The sequence below is a fragment of the Ranitomeya variabilis genome, chromosome 2, assembly GCF_051348905.1.
Source record: "Ranitomeya variabilis isolate aRanVar5 chromosome 2, aRanVar5.hap1, whole genome shotgun sequence".
In the NCBI taxonomy this organism is placed as follows: domain Eukaryota; kingdom Metazoa; phylum Chordata; class Amphibia; order Anura; family Dendrobatidae; genus Ranitomeya; species Ranitomeya variabilis.
In genome coordinates this window covers 883,081,010-883,103,361 of record NC_135233.1, presented here as the reverse complement: position 1 = coordinate 883,103,361, position 22,352 = coordinate 883,081,010, and the positions used below count along the sequence as shown (strand labels likewise).

The window sequence follows — 22,352 nt, the reverse complement described above, 5'->3', positions numbered from 1 at the left end:
ATAGTATATAGCACAGCCACATAGTATATAGCACAGCCACGTAGTTTTTAGCACAGCCACGTAGTTTTTAGCACAGCCACGTAGCATATAGCTCAGCCATGTAGTATATAACAGCCACATAGTATATAGCACAGCCACGTAGTATATAGCAGCCACGTAGTATATAACACAGCCCACGTAGTATATAGCACAGCCACATAATTGCCCTGTGTGAAAAGCTGCTACATATCAAGCATATAATGAAAGTTTATATGTATTTTTTAATGATGCCGTTTACAGTATATATCTAGAAGGTATTTCAGTGGGTGAAACAAAGCAGAAGAGATTCTTCCAGTGGTTATCAGATGAAGAATGCCGGTCCTGTTCTCTCGCTTATTATACCTATGCCTTCCAGGTTGTCCTTGGTTCTAATTTTAATGAAATCTGATCTCATTCTCACAGAGCCGCCCTAGAAGATGTAGAAGGAGACGTATCTGAGCTTGAGCAGAAGCTTGACAAGGTAAATGTGACTTTATTTTACTAGAACGTGTCGTCATATTTCCATACATGAAGAAAAACAGTTATGGCTTTTTGCCTCTGTATACAATCCAACTTCTACTTTCGAAGTATTCTTTCTTTTCATGCAGTTACCTCCCATTTTTTTCAGGCATTCTTATTTCTATTAAAGTGTTTGTATTTCGTAATATTTATCCTATCGACATATCAGAAGTTTTGATCACTTGGTGTGTGGTAAGCAACCTCCATGGATCGCTAAAGGTACCGTCACACTAAACGATATCGCTAGCGATCCGTGACGTTGCAGCGTCCTCGCTAGCGATATCGTTTAGTTTGACACGCAGCAGCGATCAGGATCCTGCTGTGATATCGCTGGTCGCTGAATAAAGTCCAGAACTTTATTTGGTCGTCCGATCGCTGTGTATCGTTGTGTTTGACACCAAATGCAACGATACCAGCGATGTTTTACACTGGTAACCAGGGTAAACATCGGGTTACTAAGCGCAGGGCCGCGCTTAGTAACCCGATGTTTACCCTGGTTACCAGCGTAAAAGTAAAAAAAACAAACAGTACATACTTACATGCGTCCCCCAGCGTCTGCTTCCTGACACTTAGGCTACGTTCACACTAGCGTTGTGCGCCGCTGCGTCGGCGACGCAACGCACAACGCACGCAAAAACGCGGCAAAACGCACGCAAAAACGCTGCGTTTTGCGACGCATGCGTCGGTTTTTGCCGAAAATCGGACGCAAGAAAAATGCAACTTGTTGTGTTTTCTTGGTCCGACGCTTGCGGCAAAAAAGACGCATGTGTGGCACAACGCAACAATAAAAACCGCATGCGTCCCCCATGTTAAGTATAGGGGGCGCATGACGCATGCGTCGCCGCTGCGTCGCCGACGCAAACCCGACGCACATTAGCTTAACGCTAATGTGAACGTAGCCTTACTGAGCGCCGGCCCTAAAGTGAAAGTGAAAGCACCAGCGGTGATGTCACCGCTGTGCTTGTTAGGGCCGGAGCTCAGTCAGTGTCAGGAAGCAGACGCTGGGGGACGCATGTAAGTATGTACTGTTTGTTTTTTTTACTTTTACGCTGGTAACCAGGGTAAACATCGGGTTACTAAGCGCGGCCCTGCGCTTAGCAACCCGATGTTTACCCTGGTTACCCGGGGACCTCGGCATCGTTGGTCGCTGGAGAGCGGTCTGTATGACAGCTCTCCAGCGATCAAACAGCGACGCTGCAGCGATCGGCATCGTTGTCGCTATCGCTGCAGCGTCGCTTAATGTGACGGTACCTTTAGAGGAAAGGACAGAAGTGATCAAATGACGACCTCAACTACAGCCCTGAGTTTTGCCCAACTCTACTCAGAGAGTGTGTGGACTCAAACATTTGCTGTGAGTTTGTGTAACCACTCTGAAGAGACATTTTTATTCCAACGTGTCTGCACACTGAGGAAGATGGGCAAGGATGCTTCTCAATATAATTGACTGCCATTAAGATGGCAACCCCTACTGCATAACCCCTTAGTAAAGGACCCAACGAGGCGGAACCCTCCCAATGATCACCAGCCGGGCCGACAACTCTCCTCCATACTCAGTAATGCGCTTTCTTTCAGCTGGGAAGACATGAGAACGCTTTAGCCGATCAGCAGCTGTTGATGGGCTGCAGTGCTTTTGTTATTCCTGCTCTATATTAATGTCAAGAGACTGACACTGGATATGCAGCACTGAGTATGGAGGAGTAGCACCAGTCCGGAAGTCGAGTATCCTTTTTTTTTTTTTTTTTTCCCCTGGGTTCATTATAAAGGGGCTGTGTCCTAGGGGGCAAACCCTTAATTAGACTCCTGATAGTGTAGTTGGCTGACAATAGAAACCCCGAAACTAGGGAAAGAAGAAAGCAGACTGAACTTACAAGAAAAAAATACTCTTAGGCCACGTTCATACGTTGAGTATTTGGTCAGTTTTTTACATCAGTATTTGTAAGCTAAAACCAGGAGTGGAACAAATAGAGGAAAAGTATAATAGAAATACGTCACCACTTCTGTGTTTATCACCTACTCCTGGTTTTGGCTTACAAATACTGAGGTAAAATACTGACCAAATATTGAATGTGTGCATGTGGCTTTAGGCCTTATTTGCCTCTGCTATGGTTTCCAGTGCAAGCAAACAATATGTGAGAATATTCTCACTTTGTGACCAATTTGAATTTCTTAATAAAATACATATAATTATATCTAGTCCTGATTGATAAGGAGGACATAGTATGACTGAGACTTTGTATGCTAAAGGTACCGTCACACTAGGCGATATCGCCAGCGATCCGTGACGTTGCAGCGACCTGGATAGCGATATCGCTGTATTTGACACGCAGCAGCGATCTGGATCCCGCTGTGAAATTGCTGGTCGCTGCTAGAAGGTCTGCACTTTATTTGGTCGCTAGGTCGCCGTGTATCGCCGTGTTTGACAGCAAAAGCAAGGATACCAGCGATATTTTACACTGGTAACCAGGGTAAACATCGGGTTACTAAGCGCAGGGCCGCGCTTAGTAACCCGATGTTTACCCTGGTTACCAGCGTAAAAGTTAAAAAAACAAACAGCACATACTCACCAGCGCGTCCCCCAGCGTCTGCTTCCTGACACTGACTGAGCGCCGGCCCTAAACTGAAAGTGAAAGCACAGCGGTGACGTCACCGCTGTGCTGTTAGGGCCGGAGCTCAGTCAGTGTCAGGAAGCAGAGGCTGGGGGACGCGCTGGTGAGTATGTGCTGTTTGTTTTTTTAACTTTTACGCTGGTAACCAGGGTAAACATCGGGTTACTAAGCGCGGCCCTGCGCTTAGCAACCCGATGTTTACCCTGGTTACCCGGGGACCTCGGCATCGTTGGTCGCTGGAGAGCGGTCTGTGTGACAGCTCTCCAGCGACCAAACAGCGACGCTGCAGCGATCGGCATCGTTGTCGCTATCGCTGCAGCGTCGCTTAATGTGACAGTACCTTAACTGTTCTCTTTAATTTCCTGATTGGTCATCACTGGAGATAGCAGATGTTGGCTGCTCGCTATGCGTCTCAGAGCCAACACCCAATCACACTCATTGCTCAAAATGAGTTTTCCAGTTTTCGAGAAGCCGAACATAACTGATGACTGAGCAGAGTCTGTTATCTGCCCTGATAAACATTGTGCTCTCTTCCTCCAGCTGGTGAAGCTCTGCATTGGAATGATCGATACGGGAAAAGCTTTTTGTGCTGCCAACAAACAATTTATGAATGGAATCCGGGACCTGGCCCAATTTTCTAGCAAGGATGAAGTGATTGAAGTAAGCAGCATCTGCTCCTAAGAGAGGTTACATAGCCCGGTGTCCTTCACACACTGTGCAGATAGAGGTGGTCTGTGCTGTGTGTGTGGATAACGAGGACAGAGGCTTATTGTCATACAAGGTATTTGTTTTCTCTGGCTCGTCATACACCGCAGATAGCTGATGGCTTGAAAATTCTTCATTCTGACCCTACTTAAACATTTACATGGGAACAAGATGGAGAGGGGAGTAAGCCACTGACACACATCAAATGGTGGCATATTTTTGATGAACATAAAAGAATATTGAATATGGCATCTGCCATGAAAACACCCCATACATATTCGCTGGTTGTCCAGTCCTGCTAAATTCAGTGGATTCTGCCCACATTGATCTAATGTGTATGAACACTTTTACAATAAAACTCCTTTAACCCATTCAGGATGTGGCCAAATTTTGCATGTTCATTTTTTCCTCCCCTTCTTTCCAGAGCCATATCTTTTCTTTTTATTTTTCTGTCCAGATAGACATAATGATGCCATAGAATTGCTGCATATAGTGAAAATCACAGTGGACTTCCAAGCCCAGCCACAGGCAGGGTTTCAAGCGAGATCCATAATGACAAGCATGGAGGTCTTCAACAGATCCACTGCTGTTATAGTAACTCATCGGCGACTCGCAATCACATCACGAGCGCACCGATTTACACAGAGAATGAAGCGCCCCCGTGCCGGCTTGGTGTTGATTGATAGCGGCATTCAAAAGGGTTAACAATCACAGTTGATGCTTTGCACCACCTGTAATTCTTGGAGGAAGGTCCTGGCTGTAAAACACAGCCATGACCTGGTTATGGGGCAAGTTCATCATGTGAGCTCCCTCCATACACGCGCTGCCGACTTGCAACATCCATCTATGGCAGTCGGTAAGTGGTTAAAGGAGTTACCCACAATATGCCACAAATGTCCCACCTTTGGCACATGTGCGGCTACTAGTGATGAGCGAATGTGCTCGGATAACGTGTTATCTGACATATCTTGGGCGTGCGCAAATATTATGTTTAAGTCCCTGCAGCTGCTTGTGGTTCGTTTGCTAGACAGCCGCAACACATGCAGGGTTTGCCTAACAAACGGGCAGTCCCCGCATGTGTTGTGGCAGTCTAATGGCCGCTAATCATGCAGCCGCGGGAACTCAAGCATATTATTCCAGCATGCCCAAGATACTCCGATAACACCCAAGCATGTTCGCTCATCACTAGCAGCTACCCCTCCTTTTAGTGTGGTTGGGGACTAAGTTGCACTTGCACATCAGGAGAGGTTGGGGTCATATAGATGGAATGTGCAACCACTATGGTATGTGCACACGTTAAGTATTTAAAGACCTTTCTGCATAAAAAAACACTGCGCATGTGCTTTTGATGCTTTTTTCCTCCCATTCATTTAAGTGAGAGAAAATTGCTGCAAAACTCTGAAAGTATTGACATGCTACAGATTAGAAACTGTTAAATCTGCAAGGAAAAAAATAAGCAACATATGCACAAGATTTTAGAGCTCTCATTTGCTTTACTGGGACAGTAAATTGCTGTGCAAAAACACCACATAAAAACGCAATGTGTGAACATACCCAAAGGCATTGTGGCATGTACAGTCATGATCTAAAATGTAGGCACCCTCAAAATTGTTCCAGAAAAGAAAGTATTTCTCCTAGAAATGTATTGCAATTACACATGTTTTGTTATACACATGTTTATTTCCTTTTGGGTATTGGAACAACACAAAAAAAACTGAGAAAAAGGAAAATTGGACATAACTTCACACACAACCTGAAAAAATCGGTCTGACAAAATTGTTGGCATCCTCAACTTAATATTTGATTGCACAACCTTTGGATTAAATACCTGCAGTCAATCTCTTCCTATAACCATCAACAAGCTTCTTACACTTTTCAACTAAAATTTTGGACTACTCTTCTTTTACAAACTGCTCCAGGTCTCTCATATTTGAAGGGTGCCTTCTCCCAACATCAATTTTAAGAGCTGCCCAGGGGTCTTCAATAGATTGTCAATTCAGACTCATTGCTGGCCACTTGAGAACTCTCCAGCTCTTCGTTTACATCCATTTCTGGGTGCTTCTTGAAGTATGTTTGGGGTCATTGTCCTGCTGGAAGACCCATGACTTAGGACACAAACCCAGCTTTCTGGCACTGGACATTACGTTGCGACCTAAAATCCTTTGGTAATCTTCAGATTTCATGATTTATTGCACACAGTCAAGGCCACTGTATTTGACTGTAGGTAATGTCTTCTTTTTTTGCAGGCCTCATTCCATTTTGAGTAAACTGTAGAATGATGAGCTTTACCAAAAAGTTCTATCTTGGTTTCATTTGTCCACAAGACGCTGTCCCAGAAGGATTTTGGCTTACTCGTTGACATTTTGGCAAACTGCAGTCTAGCGTTTTTATGTCTGTGTCAGTAGTGGGGTCTTTCTGGGTGTCTTTCCATAGCGTTTCATTTTATTAAAATATTGGCGGATAGTTCGCATTGACACTGAGGCACCCTGAGCCTGCAGGACAGTTTGAATTTCTTTGGAACTTTATTGGCACTGCTTATCCACCATCCAGACTTTCCTGCATTGCAACCTTTCATCAGTTTTTCTCTGCCGTCCATGTCCAGGTAGATTAGCTACTTTTCCATGGGTTGTAAACTTCTTGATTGTGTTGCGCATCATGGACAAAAGAACCTCAAGATCTCTGGAGATGGACTTGTAACCTTGAGTTTCTTGATATTTTTCAACAATTTTGGTTCCCAAGTCCTCAAACAGTTCTATTCTCTCCTCTTTCTGTTCTCCATGATTAGTGTGATACACACAATGCAAAGATTGAGTCAACTTCTCCCCTTCTTATGTGGTTTCAGGTGTGATTTTTCATATTGCCCACATCTATTACTTGCCACAGGGGAGTTTGTTTCATGCATATGATGCTCGTTCAAAGTTGTTTACCCACAATTTTGGAAAGGTATAAACAATTTTGTTCGGCCCTTTTTTGGGGTTTTGTGTGAAATTCATATCCAATTTGCCTTTTTTTCTATAAATAAATAAAAACATGTATTTAACAAAACATATAATTGCAATAATTTTCTGGGAGAAATACTTCATTTTCTGGAACAATTTCAAGGGTGCCAACACTTTCAGCCGTGACTGTATGTGGAGAAGCCAAAACTGTCAGTCCAGAATTGGCCAACTTATCTCTTCAAGTCAGAAATGATATTTTCTAACCTTCTGCTGTCCTGATTTTTGTTCATTTAAAGGGAACCTGTCACCCCTAAAATCGAAGGTGAGCTAAGCCCACCGGCATCAGGCGCTTATCTACAGCATTCTGGAATGCTGTAGATAAGCCCCCAATGTATCCTGAAAGATGAGAAAAAGAGTTAGATTATACTCACCTGGGCGGGCGGTCCGATGGGCGTCGTGGTCCGGTCCGGGGCCTCCCATCTTCATAGGATGACGTCCTCTGCTTGCCTTCACGCTGCGGCTCTGGCACAGGCATACTTTGTCTGCCCTGTTGAGGGCAAAGTACTGCAGTGCGCAGGCGCCGGGCCTCTCTGACCTTTCCCGGCGCCTGCGCACTGCAGTACTTTGCTCTGCTCTCAACAGGGCAGATAAAGTACGCCTGCGCCGGAGCCGCAGCGTGAAGACAAGAAGAGGACGTCATCATAAGAAGATGGGAGGCCCCGGACCGCGACACCCATCGGACCCAGACCGCAGCTGAACCGCCCCTGGGTGAGTATAATATAACCTCTTTTTCTCATCTTTCAGGAGACATCCGGAGCTTATCTACAGCGTTCCAGAATGCTGTAGATAAGCCCCTGATGCCGGTGGGCTTCGCTCACCTTCGATTCTGGGGGTGACAGGTTCCCTTTAAAGGAATTTTGCTCTGAATAGCTTTCAAACATATACTGTATGTGTGCATCTAGTACAACTTCTTGGCATGACTTTTAGATTTGTATCTGTCAGCTTGGGGTTATGTTGTTTTTTTTTTCTAAAAATAATATTATTGATTTTAGTTAAAACATAAAAAAATTGCTCTGGATCTTACATTTAGTTCCCAGCCTGCAGACCTACAGCATATATGCATTAAAGAAGTTGTCTAAATATTTTTATTCTATATCCCTTTGCCTTCTAATGAAACAAAGTACAAAGATTGCTGGTTTAGGTAAAATATTAGGTATATTACTGTGATAATGTAAATGCCTTCACATATATGTAAATAGTGGCTGTAATGAAATAGAGGCAGTCTGTGTCAGCGTGGCTTTATATTTGTTTCACTATGTGTACTGTCTTCAACAGCGCAGCCTGACAAAGTTTTCAGACAGTCTGCAGGAGATGATCAATTATCATAATGTAAGTCAAGATTTTATTTGTTGTTCGTTAACTCTTTTTTTCAGGTTTTAAATGGGGAAAATGAATCCTTCTTATTAAAGCATTTCATCATATAGTTACATGTTGAAAGGAATCATTTCTATCGTAATTTATTATTTTTTTTAAGCGTTACTTCTTTAAGTTTTGAATGCAAGAAGCAGGGCTGTGGAGGCGGTAAGCCAAGCATACAACTTCTCGTTTCCCTGACTCTGACTCCACAGCACTGGTCACTACTGAGCATGTGCATAAAGTGCAGCACAGATTCATCTCCACTAAAAGCCCAGATCCTCAGATCAGGAACAGATTAGACATTTATAGGACATTTCATAACTTTCCCATATTTTCAGAACATTTATAGCACTTCCTGCATTGTACTGCTCTACATATGTGTATATTTTAGGAGTCGATCCACCAAAATGGACACCGACTCCACAGACCTGGCAAGAAGGATCCATGGCACTTGAACCTTGCTTTTATGTGTATGTGCTCCACGATATAGCATTGAGACATGCCTTATGTTTATTTTTTAACACTCATAGGGGACTTTAATAGGCCGCCAGCTGCAGTAGCAATGGCAGCCCATTGGGACCCTGCAGTTTGGCCACAAGAGGAACTCATTGGCACTAGGGATCAGCAGACCCATGGAAATTCGGGCTGTAGTACCCGATCCGAACCTTAGTTCAAAGTTCAGTTCGGGTACCAAAACTGTACCTAAACTTGAACTAGAACCCCATTTAAAACAATGGAGACCTTAACTTTGGATCTAGAAAATTCTCTCTCTTTCTTTCTCTCTCTTTCTTTTTTCTCTCTTTCTTTCTTTTTCTCTTTCTCTCTTTTCTATTTCTCTTTTTCTTTCTCTTTTTTTCTCTTCTCTAATTCTTTCTCTTTTTATTTTTCTCTTTTTTCTTTCTTCTCTTTTTCTTTCTCTTTTTTTCTTTCTTTCTCTTTTTTCTTTCTCTTTTTCTATTTTTTATTTTTCCTTTTCTATTCTTCTCTTTTTCTCTCCTTTTCTCTTTTTCTCTTTTTTTCTGTCTTCTCTTTTCTCTCTTCTCTTTTCTCTCTTTTTCTTTTTCCCTTTTCTCTTTCTTTTTTTTCCTCCTTTTTTTCTCTCCCTCTTTTTTTCTCTTTCTCTCTCTCTTTTTTTTCTCTCTTTTTCTTTCTCTTTCTCTCCCTGGAACTCCAAACATTGTCTGCAATATTTAACGTTTTGAACGGCAGTTATTGGTGCAAACTCTGGTCGTGTCTAATAGTCAGCACCCAATGTGTGCAGCAGGCTTAGGCCACTCCACTCCATACCCAACATAATATCATAACCTGTGTTGGAAAAGGGGTTACCATTTTGCATTATTTTGCTTTTATATTTGTGGTAAATTGTAGCTAAAATTTGATCATTATATTAGAGCGAGGGATGATCATTAAGGGGAATGTTCCCTTTCAGACAATGTTCTGTCCTGGCTGCAGTTTGTTATAAAATAACCAACTATGCTGCACTCACTGTCCCCAGGTCCAGCTGCAGTCTTGGTCACTGGCATTGACTGCGATGCTGACATGACGCTGACAGTGCGGCAGCCAATCTATGAGCTCAGCGGCTCTGAAAGGGCGATCCGTCTGGCTACGCCATTTAGCTCACTGGTTGCAGCTCTGGCGGACACAATGTTAGCACTGCAGCCAATGCTGGTCGCTGGTTCTCGGGATGGTGAGTACAGCGTGGTCGCAGCTGGGGGAAATCATTCCCTGAAAGCACAACCCCTTTAAGGCTCTGATCCCACTGTGCTTATAGTGTATATTGTTTGTGTACACCGGTTATATCTATATACTAAAGGCACTTGTCTTGAAGGGGTTGAATAGTTCAGAGATTGCAGTAGTCACTAAAAGTGGGATTTTGTGGTGGATTTGGAGCAACCAATTGCTTATATTAGCTGTATTGAGATATATAAATTGCTCTTGCTTGATTTATTGCAAACAGCAGAACGTTTGTCAATTTTGGAAAAAACTAATTTGCAAATTGAATAATTTTGTGTGCAGTGTTCACTCATCGTCTAACCCGGACATGTGACTCCAGCCTTATCTATAGCTTTTATGTAAAAAGTCTAGGAAAAATGCAAGTTTTTATGCTAATTGCTATACATTTTTCCTTTCTAAACAGCTTGACCCTTTTTCCCCAATTTTACTTGCTACTGTCTGATCTGTATGCCAGAGATCTGTCATTGATGAATTTCAGTATTGTTTGCTGGCCTGATTCCTGGACTGAGCAGATAATGTCTGAGGAAACAGGATATCGTCCTTGGAACCAGAGGGAAGGAAACTGTTAGACTTACTGTGCTTGTATACTCCTACTTGATGAATCTTGTTCTGAAAAGGCTTCTCATTTTCAGCTGTTTTATCCCATAGACTTCATGTAGTATAAACTACCAAACTGAGCTTTGCTTTGCTCCCTGAGACCAGTGCTGCCTCCCTGAGACCGGTGCAGCCTCCCTGAGACCGGTGCAGCCTCCCTGAGACCGGTGCAGCCTCCCTGAGACCGGTGCTGCCTCCCTGAGACCGGTGCTGCCTCCCTGAGACCGGTGCTGCCTCCCTGAGACCGGTGCTGCCTCCCTGATGCTGCCTCCCTGAGACCGGTGCTGCCTCCCTGAGACCGGTGCTGCCTCCCTGAGACCGGTGCTGCCTCCCTGAGACCAGTGCTGCCTCCGTGAGCTTTGATTGGCTGCAGCAGGGACTCCATATCGTCACTACTTTGGCCAAGCACTGAGCTCAGCGGCTCATGCCGTCAGTATCAGTACAGGCGGAGTGACAGCACTAGACCGAGGGAAGGCAAGTTGTTTAATGTCACTTACCCAATAGTACAAGCTACTATAATATTACTTATGTAAGTATTTACCACTAAGAGCAGAGACAGACTGCCACATTTCTTGTGCAAGAATCGGATCGCACTGCACGGACTGGCCCAGCACCTCTCCTGACCTGAGAAAGACAGTATGATGGATTTCTATGCAGCTGTCAAGCTCGGGTCAGGAGAGCCGACAGCCAGTACGATGTTTATGATGTGATTCTCGCAGGAGAAATACGGCAGTCTGTCTCTGCCCTAATACGTATTTGGTTACTCTATTTGTCTTTTTTATTGTGATTATTTTTTAAACATTAGTATACTATTTTAGTGGCTCATTGACAGAACAAAGAAGACCCATATTAATGTGATTATCAGTGTCTAGGAAGTACAAAATAATGTGATTTAAAAAGTGCGTCTCTTATTTGCCACTTAGAATTCTTTTTTTATGAGGCCGCGTTCTGATGCATTGCTTTCCCATGTTAGTATGGCTTTTTCCATTCACTTTGTGCCATAAACCATCATGTGACCCCTGCACCCAATCACTGGCCGTGACCGTGATGTTACACTACTACTACGTATTACTACTTTATTTTATGGCATTCTACATGTGTGGGCTTTTTTTTTTTTAAATCAAGTGTAGCTGACCGAACAGCCCCTCTAAACAGATCACCTGCTCTTTTCCTATATCGCTTCAGAGCAACAGTTGTTTGTTATGGTTATTTCAGATCCTTTTTGACCAAGCCCAAAGATCAATCAAAACACAGCTCCAGACATTTGTGAAAGAGTAAGTTGTTGCATTTTACATTTCATCTATGTTTTTTCCCTACAGTGATACATTGTACGCTGTCAAAAGAAGATAATATGTATGTGTGTGTAAAGAAGCGAGGGTAGAATTATTGTGCAGAGGTTCCAAACCATTATTAAAGTGAGAACATGCCTGTTACAAGTTGGCAAAAATCTGATCATTTTCTAGCAATGTTTTTTTTAATAGAGATTTATAACTCTTTTTTCCTGGTGTCAGCAAAGCTTCTGCATATTGTAACATACAGGGGTATGTTGAAGTTTAGAATTTATCCTTATCTATTATATAGGGGATACTGTCCTGAAAACTGCTGGTCCGACCACTGGGACCCCACCAATCTCTAGAACCGAGCCCTGAGCACCCTGTGTGAATGAAGTGGTGGTCGATCATGCACACATTCTCTCCATTCATTCTTATGGGAGTGCCGAAGGCCAGCTGATGAGGTGCTCAGATACCTCGGCGGTCCCATTATTAATTAATGGAGCAACAGTGCATATGATCGATTACAGCTCCATTCGCAAGGGGCTCTTGGGAGCCTCAGTTCTGGGCATTCATGGGGATCCCAGGGGTTTCACCCCCAAGCCAATGTGAAGTTAACCCCTATCTTATGGTTAGAGGATAACTTTCAAGCTTGAGACTACCCTTATAAGTCTGACTGCAATACAGTTAAGTTTTATGGTAGCCAGCCATAGTATTTATAACCAATTCTCAAAAGACAGGATTACACCACTGGTAAATTATGGATAAAGTGTAATTAAAATGTAACTTTTATTCCATATATGTTAAAATTAACAGTATATCAAATGTACTTGCATACATCCAATATGGATGTATATATAGGGTCAGAAAGGATTTAAATGTGACCCATAAATTCCTTATAGTGAATAAATGTGGGAGATTAAATATCAATTCAGAGGATTCTTGACTATTGTCCCCATAAATTATTGTCAACTAACTCCAATAACAATTGTGCTAGGATCCCTGATAAATGGATAGAGGTACAGTTATTGTGATTGGTGCCTTTTGGTGTAATAGAAAGTAGGATCACTACAAAAATCTTAGGATGATAAATTATTATTTATTGCAGTGCCATCTAACGATGCATAATTAAAAATTTCAGTTATAATTCTGTCCGCAATTTCAACAGTTCAAAACTCATCAAATTGAACCTGCAACTAAGTGACCGGCAGTTGAATAGCGCCCTGAGTTGGTACAACATGCGGTGGGGCAGAGTCGCGCCGATGCCATTGCATGATTTTACTCAGGAATTGTTGATAAGGAGCAGAGCAACGCACATGTGATGGGATGATCGATGCCCAAAAGCCGCTGTTAGTGGTGATATCCTGCGGCAGCGATAGTATATGTATACCGCTCAGTATTTCAGGTGTGATCTCTCCCCAACCATGCTATGACATGTGGCGTGCTAGGAGCAGGAGTGAGCACACGTTATGTGATTCAAAGCGTGAAGCCTCCACTGCAACTGGGTAAGAGCAGATTCACTTCAAAGCAGACTACTGAACTAATGTGCACTGTGCCTCAATTTCCCATGTCACTGTGCCTGACTTCCCCACATGTTATTCTAACTACAGGACATGTGTCCCGACGTGCGTTTCGCCGGTATGCCGGCTTTTTCTAAGCTAACCAGTAGTGATGAGCGAGTATACTCGTTGCTCGGGTTTTCCCCAGCACGCTCAGGTGTCCTCCGAGTATTTGTTAGTGTTAGGAGATTTAGTTTTCATCGCCGCAGCTGAATGATTTACAGCTATTAGCCAGGCTGAGTACATGTGGGGGTTGCCTGGTTGCTAGGGAATCCCCACATTTAATCAAGCAGGCTAATAGCTGTAAATCATTCAGCTGTGGCGATGAAAACTAAATCTCCGAACACTAACAAATACTCGGAGATCACCCGAGCGTGCTCGGGAAAACCCGAGCAACGAGTATACTCGCTCATCACTACTAACCAGCCATAGTGCAGTAAAGGATTGTTTAATGTCCACAAATATGTAATAATTACACAATAAAGTAGAATACAGCATTTACTACCAAAATAAATATTTCGTAGAATTTAGCATGGCAAGCATAAAAACTGAGCTTTTGCTTCACAGAGATCTCAGAAAGTTCAAAGATGCTAAAAAGCAGTTTGATAAAGTTAGCGAGGAAAAAGAAAATGCACTTGCAAAAAATGCCCAGTTACCACGAACTAAGCAACATGAAGTTGAAGAAGCTACAAACATCTTGACAGCAACACGGAAATGTTTCCGGCATATTGCCCTGGATTATGTCTTACAGGTGATTTTTGTTTTACTTAAGTGGTTAAATGCTGACCTGGAAGTTCTTGACATTATCTCTCTGATCTTTATTAACAACTGATCATTGATGCATAGACTTTAGAAAGGAACACATACATAAAATGCTTTTGTCAGTAGATCCAGTGACTTATTCCAGAGAAATCCACATTTTCTTAATATGTAAATGAGGTGGTAAGATTTATGGGCTGGACATAGATCTCCCCGAGCATTTGCTCCCAGAGTTTATTTTAAATGAAAGGGTGTGAGACATGTAATGACTGAAAGTCTCCACTTCTGATCTCATTGCAGAGCTGTGTGTGATTATGACTAACACTTCTTCAGCTTACATCTCCTGGCAGCCAGTGTGGTGGGAGAGGAGTACAGCTGAGCTGACACCACTATGAGAGGAGAGCTAGAACTGTAGATATGTTTGTAATGAGGCAAAGCTTAGCTCTGTTGTACTGTGTTAATTATAATCATATATGTCACTCCAGTGAGATCAGAGGAGCCGACCTTCAGTCGGTATATTTCTCATGCTGATAAAGCTCCCTCATGTAAAATAAATTATGGAGGCAGAATTTCAGGGAGATCTGTGTCCTGCCCGTACTTCTTAAAGGGAACCTGTCACCCCGTTTTTTCAGTATGAGATAAAAATACCATTAAATAGGGCCTGAGCTGTGCTGGACAATAGTGTATTTTGTGTACCCTGATTCCCCACCTATGCTGCTGAAATACCTTACCAAAGTCGCCGTTTTCGCCTGTCAATCAAGGTGGTCTGTTATGATCCGGTGACCTTGGAGCCGCATGAGACTTTCTCAGGAGTAGGTGGATCCTGTACTGACCGCAAACCCTAAACTGTCACCGCAACTAGAAGTAGCCGTGGGGTGTACCTAACACATCCTAGACACCTCGACACAGCCGGAGGACTAAATACCCCTATAGATGGAAATGGGAATTCTATCTTGCCTCAGAGCAGAACCCCAAAGGATAGGCAGCCCCCCACAAATATTGACTGTGAGTATTAGAGGAAAGACACCCGCATGTAGAAATCAGGATTTAGCAAAAGAGGCCACGCTAGCTAAATAGGAAAGGATAGGACAGAATACTAAGCGGTCAGTATTAAAACCCTAAAAATATCCACAGCAGATAATACAAAAATTCCACCATCTAACTAAAGACATGGAATGTATATCTGCATCTCCTGAGAATCCAACTAGACTGAAATATCCAAACACAGTCTAATCTGGACAAGAAAAAACATTGAATAGTACTGAATTGTAAAGCACACAGCATGTGTGCTACAAAAACAAAACCAGACACTTATCTTTGCTGATTTGGCAGCAGGGCAGGAGGAACCAGACAGAGATGCAAAACCTCCAAGAACAATGGACAACTGGCAAGGGCTAATGAATCCTGCACACCTAAATATCCCAGTCAGAGCTGCAATCAGCAGGGACACCTGCCCAGGATTGCAACCCAGGGACAACTGCATTACTACCAACAACCACCGGAGGGAACCCAAGAGCAGAATTCACAACAGTACCCCCCCTTGAGGAGGGGTCACCGAACCCTCACCAGAGCCCCCAGGACGAGCCAGATGAAAGGCACGGACCAAATCAGCAGCATGGACATCAGAGGCAAAAACCCAAGAATTATCCTCCTGGCCATAACCCTTCCATTTGACAAGGTACTGAAGCCTCCGCCTCGAAAAGCGAGAATCCAAAATCTTCTCAACCACATACTCCAACTCCCCATCAACCAACACAGGGGCCGGAGGATCAACAGAGGGAACAACAGGCACCACATATTTCCGCAATAAAGATCTATGGCAGACATTATGGATAGCAAAAGAAGCCGGAAGGGCCAATCGAAAAGACACCGGATCAATAATCTCAGAAATCCTATAAGGACCAATAAAGCGAGGCTTAAACTTAGGGGAAGAAACCTTCATAGGAACATGACGGGAAGACAACCAGACTAGATCCCCAACCCGAAGCCGGGAACCAACACACGGACGACGGTTAGCAAAACATTGAGCCTCCTCCTGAGACAATACCAAATTGTCCACCACATTAGCCCAAATCTGCTGCAACCTGTCAACCACAGAATCCACACCAGGACAGTCAGAAGGCTCAACCTGCCCCGAAGAAAAACGAGGATGAAAACCAAAATTACAAAAGAAGGGTGAAACCAAGGTAGCCGAACTAGCCCGATTATTAAGGGCAAACTCGGCCAATGGCAAGAAAGCCACCCAATCATCCTGATCAGCAGACACAAAGCATCTCAGATAAGTTTCTAAAGTCTGATTAGTTCGCTCGGTCTGGCCATTTGTCTGAGGATGAAATGCGGAAGAAAAAGACAAATCAATGCCCAGCTTAGCACAAAAGGCCTGCCAAAACCGAGAAACAAACTGAGAACCTCTGTCGGACACAATATTCTCGAATACCATGCAAACGAACCACATGCTGAAAAAACAACGGAACCAAATCAGAAGAGGAAGGCAATTTAGGCAAAGGCACCAAATGGACCATCTTAGAGAACCGGTCACAAACAACCCAGATGACAGACATCCTCTGGGAAACCGGAAGATGAGAAATAAAATCCATAGAAATATGCGTCCAGGGCCTCTCAGGGACCGGCAAAGGCAAAAGCAACCCACTAGCACGGGAACAACAAGGCTTCGCCCGCGCACAAGTCCCACAGGACTGCACAAAAGAACGCACATCACGTGACAAAGAAGGCCACCAAAAGGACCTACCAACCAAATCTCTGGTACCAAAAATACCAGGATGGCCAGCCAACACATAACAATGAACCTCAGAAATCACTCTACTAGTCCATCTATCAGGAACAAACAGTTTCCCCACTGGACAGCGGTCAGGTTTGTCAGCCTGAAATTCCTGAAGAACCCGTCGTAAATCAGGGGAAATGGCAGAAAGGACCACCCCTTCTTTCAGAATGCCGACCGGTTCAAGGACCTCGGGAGAATCAGGCAAAAAACTCCTAGAGAGGGCATCAGCCTTAATATTCTTAGAACCCGGAAGATACGAGACCACAAAATCAAAACGGGAAAAAAACAAAGACCATCGAGCCTGTCTAGGATTCAGCCGCTTGGCAGACTCGAGGTAAATCAGATTTTTATGATCGGTCAAGACCACAATACGGTGCTTAGCTCCCTCGAGCCAATGTCGCCACTCCTCAAACGCCCACTTCATAGCCAACAACTCCCGATTGCCGACATCATAATTGCGTTCAGCGGGCGAAAACTTACGGGAAAAGAAGGCACACGGTTTCATCAAGGAACCAATAGGATCCCTCTGAGACAAAACGGCCCTTGTCCCAATCTCAGAAGCGTCAACCTCAACCTGAAACGGAAGAGAAACATCCGGTTGACGCAACACCGGGGCAGAACTAAATCGGCGTTTAAGCTCCTGAAAGGCAGAGACAGCCGCAGAGGACCAATTCGTCACATCAGCGCCTTTCTTCGTCAAATCGGTCAAGGGTTTAACCACACTGGAGAAGTTAGCAATGAAACGGCGATAAAAATTAGCAAAGCCCAAAAATTTCTGAAGGCTCTTCACAGATGTGGGTTGAATCCAATCATGAATGGCCTGAACCTTAACCGGATCCATCTCTATAGATGAGGGAGAAAAAATAAAGCCCAAAAAAGAAACCTTCTGCACTCCAAAGAGACACTTAGACCCCTTCACAAACAAAGCATTATCACGAAGGATATGAAATACCATCCTGACCTGTTTCACATGAGACTCCCAATCATTGGAAAAAATTAAAATGTCATCCAAATATACAATCATGAATTTATCAAGATAATTCCGGAAGATATCGTGCATGAAGGACTGAAAAACAGATGGAGCATTAGAGAGCCCGAATGGCATCACAAGGTATTCAAAATGGCCTTCGGGCGTATTAAACGCAGTTTTCCATTCATCACCCTGCTTAATACGAACAAGATTATATGCCCCTCGAAGGTCAATCTTCGTAAACCAACTAGCCCCCTTAATCCTAGCAAACAAATCGGAAAGCAGAGGTAAAGGGTATTGAAACTTGACCGTGATCTTATTCAAGAGGCGATAATCAATACAGGGTCTCAAGGAGCCTTCCTTCTTAGCAACAAAAAAAAATCCCGCTCCCAACGGTGAAGAAGATGGCCGAATATGCCCTTTCTCCAAAGACTCCTTAGCATAACTCCGCATGGCGGTATGTTCAGGCACAGACAGGTTGAAAAGTCGGCCCTTAGGAAACTTACAGCCTGGAATCAAGTCAATCGCACAATCACAGTCCCTATGCGGTGGAAGGGAACTGGACTTGGGCTCATCGAATACATCCTGAAAATCAGACAAAAACTGGAAATTCAGAAGTGGAAGAAGAGGAGATTGACCTCAAAGGAACGTCATTATGAACCCCCTGACATCCCCAACTAGTCACAGACATAGACTTCCAATCCAACACAGGATTATGTACCTGCAACCATGGAAAACCCAGCACAATAGCATCATGTAAATTATGCAACACCAGAAATCGACAATCTTCCTGATGGGCTGGCACCATGTACATGGTCACCTGTGTCCAGAACTGGGGCTTATTTTTAGCCAAAGGTGTAGCATCAATGCCCCTTAACGGAATAGGGTTCTGCAAAGACTGCAAGGGAAAACCACAACGCGTGGCAAATTCAAAGTCCATTAAGTTCAAAGCGGCGCCTGAATCCACAAACGCCATGACAGAAAATGATGACAATGAGCAGATCAAGGATACAGATAATAAAAATTTAGGTTGTACAGTACTGATGGTAAATGAACCAGCGATCCTCTTTGTACACTTAGGGCAGACTGAAATGACATGAGAAGCATCGCCACAATAAAAACACAACCTATTCTGACGTCTGAATCCCTGTTGTTCCGTTCTAGACAGAATCCTATCACACTGCATTGACTCAGGCATCTGCTCTGAGGACAACGCCACAGCGCGCACAGTTCTGCGCTCCCGCAAGCGCCGATCAATCTGAATGGCCAGAGACATAGAATCACTCCGACCGAAAGGCGTGGGAAACCCCACCATAACATCTTTAACGGATTCAGAAAGACCCTTTCTGAAAATTACCGCCAAAGCATCATCATTCCATTTAGTCAACACAGACCATTTTCTAAATTTCTGACAATACAATTCTGCCGCTTCTTGACCCTGAGACAGGACCAACAAGGTCTTCTCCGCTTGATCCACAGAATTTGGTTCATCATATAATAATCCTAAAGTCTGAAAAAAGGCGTCTACATTAAGCAAGGCCGGATTCCCAGATTCCAGGGAAAATGCCCAATCCTGAGGATCGCCACGCAGCAGGGAGATGACAATTTTAACCTGCTGAATGGAATCACCAGAGGATCGAGGTCTCAGAGCAAAAAACAGTTTACAGTTGTTTTTAAAACTCAAAAATTTGGCCCTGTCCCCAAAAAACAAATCAGGAGTAGGAATCTTAGGCTCTAAAACTGGAGTCTGAACAATATAATCAGAAATACCCTGTACCCTAGCAGCAAGCTGGTCTACACAAGAAACTAATCCCTGAACATCCATGCTAGCACAAGGCCCTCAGCCACCCAGAGGAAAAGAGGGAAGAAAAGACAAAGCAGGCTACAGAAAAAAAAATGGCTCTTTCTTCCCTTCTTCTGAGATGCATTTAACTCATTGCTGGCCAGTTGTACTGTTATGATCCAGTGACCTTGGAGCCGCATGAGACTTTCTCAGGAGTAGGTGGATCCTGTACTGACCGCAAACCCTAAACTGTCACCGCAACTAGAAGTAGCCGTGGGGTGTACCTAACACATCCTAGACACCTCGACACAGCCGGATGGACTAAATACCCCTATAGATGGAAATGGGAATTCTATCTTGCCTCAGAGCAGAACCCCAAAGGATAGGCAGCCCCCCACAAATATTGACTGTGAGTATTAGAGGAAAGACACCCGCAGGCAGAAATCAGGATTTAGCAAAAGAGGCCACGCTAGCTAAATAGGAAAGGATAGGACAGAATACTAAGCGGTCAGTATTAAAACCCTAAAAATATCCACAGCAGATAATACAAAAATTCCACCATCTAACTAAAGACATGGAATGTATATCTGCATCTCCTGAGAATCCAACTAGACTGAAATATCCAAACACAGTCTAAGCTGGACAAGAAAAAACATTGAATAGTACTGAATTGTAAAGCACACAGCATGTGTGCTACAAAAACAAAACCAGACACTTATCTTTGCTGATTTGGCAGCAGGGCAGGAGGAACCAGACAGAGATGCAAAACCTCCAAGAACAATGGACAACTGGCAAGGGCTAATGAATCCTGCACACCTAAATATCCCAGTCAGAGCTGCAATCAGCAGGGACACCTGCCCAGGATTGCAACCCAGGGACAACTGCATTACTACCAACAACCACCGGAGGGAACCCAAGAGCAGAATTCACAACAGGTCTGGTCAAATGGGCGTGGTGAAATCGCTTCTTCTCCCCCAGATCTTGCTTATCTTTCCGTTGGTGGCATAGTGGTTTGCGCATGCCCAACAGCGGAATGCACTGCGCAGCTGAAGAAAAAGAGCGCGATCTGCGCTATTCACCGCTTTAACGCTGGCGGCGGCCATCTTCCTGAGGCCGTGCGTGCGCAGATGGAGCGCTCTGCTGCCCGGGGCTTCAGGAAAATGGCCGCGGGATGCCGCGCGTGCGCAGATGGAGATCGCGGCGACCATTTTCCTGAAGCCGAGATGCGAACATAAGATATAAGATGCGGCCACTGCCTTTCTGGGTATACCGTATCTACAGCATTCTATAATGCTGTATATAAGTCCCGGGTCCAACCTGAAAGATAAAAAAAAAAGAAGCTTTATTATACTCACTCAGGGGGGTTCGGTCCGATGGGTGTCGCAGGTCCGGGTCCGGCGCCTCCCATTTTCTGCCCTTTTGAGGGCAGAGTAAAGTACTGCATTGCGCAGGCGCCTCTCTGACCTTTCCCAGCGCCTGCGCACTGCAGTACTTTGCTCTGTCCTCAACAGGGCAGATAAGTACGCCTGCGCAGGAGCGCGATGCCGGGGAGCCATGAAGCAACAAGAGGGTGGCATCCCAAGAAGATGGGAGAGGACCCGGACCTGTGACACCCATCGGACCGGACCACTCCCTGGGTGTGTATAATAAAACTTATTTTTTAGGTCGCACAGGGGGCTTATCTACAGTAGAATGCTGTTGATAGGCCCTAAAAGGCAGTGGGCGCATGTTATATTGGCCAAAACAGCTGACAGGTTCCCTTTAAGTCATTGCTCACCTAATATACAGTACATGACAAAAAGTGGGGGTTGTACTATAACTAACCAGCTAGCTTTGTATTGGCCAATCTAATGGCTTTAATTCTTGCTTTCTAGATCAATGTGCTTCAATCAAAAAGAAGGTCTGAAATTTTAAAATCTGTGAGTATAGAAAGAATCATTATCAGCTGCTCTAATAACATCTGAGGATCGTGCATAGTGTTTGATTCCTGCAGCAATGTGGATGAATGGTTTACATGAATGCTCAAATGCTTAGCAATAAATGTTAAGACTAATGCAAAAATAATGAATCCAACTAAGAAAAGTTTAGCAATATATAATTTTACAGAAAAATGCTCCTTTGTCTATTTCTTTTAAATTTGAGTAGGAGACTGTATGGTATAGGGGCTTAAAACACTGGAACTACTGGTATAGTCATTTTGACTACTTGCACTTTTTAGTTCTCTTCTGTGACTACATTTTTCGGAATTCCCGCTTGAGGCTCGGTGACTTTTCCTCAAGTAAGATGTGAAAAAAGATTTTGTGACATTAAATAATTTTGGTGAAAAAATTGCGCGTTTTTTTCAAAATTTACCTTAACTACTAAAGGTAGTCATTTTGACTATCTACTATATTTTGCTGTCCTTTTGTCACTAAATGTTGCTGTAAAGTTTTGTGCATAATTTTTTCACTGTATCTTATTTACCCTGATGTTCATATAGATGTAGTTCAATTCAGATGGCAACTTTTCACATTTTCCTTGTGTTAGGCTACTTTCACACTAGCGTCGGTACGGACCCGTCGCAGTGCGTCGGGCCGACGTACCGACACATCCTGTGAAATAAAATCACAACGGGGGCAGCGGATGCAGTTTTTCAACGCATCCGCTGCCCCATTGTGAGTTGCGGGGAGGAGGGGGTGGAGTTTCAGCCGTGGTCGT

General features: G+C 43.9%; 1 protein-coding gene across 2 annotated transcripts in view; it reads left to right on the top strand.

The window, feature by feature from the left end:
- Positions 1-22,352, top strand: part of ACAP2 (ArfGAP with coiled-coil, ankyrin repeat and PH domains 2) — a 136,145-nt gene that overhangs the window by 34,688 nt on the left and 79,105 nt on the right. For both annotated transcript variants that reach the window (XM_077290367.1, XM_077290366.1), the window contains exons 2-7: positions 442-499; positions 3,684-3,803; positions 8,123-8,176; positions 11,747-11,805; positions 13,929-14,112; positions 21,530-21,574. In XM_077290367.1, coding sequence (XP_077146482.1) covers positions 442-499; positions 3,684-3,803; positions 8,123-8,176; positions 11,747-11,805; positions 13,929-14,112; positions 21,530-21,574 — 520 coding nt within the window. The remainder of the gene's footprint in view (positions 1-441; positions 500-3,683; positions 3,804-8,122; positions 8,177-11,746; positions 11,806-13,928; positions 14,113-21,529; positions 21,575-22,352) is intronic.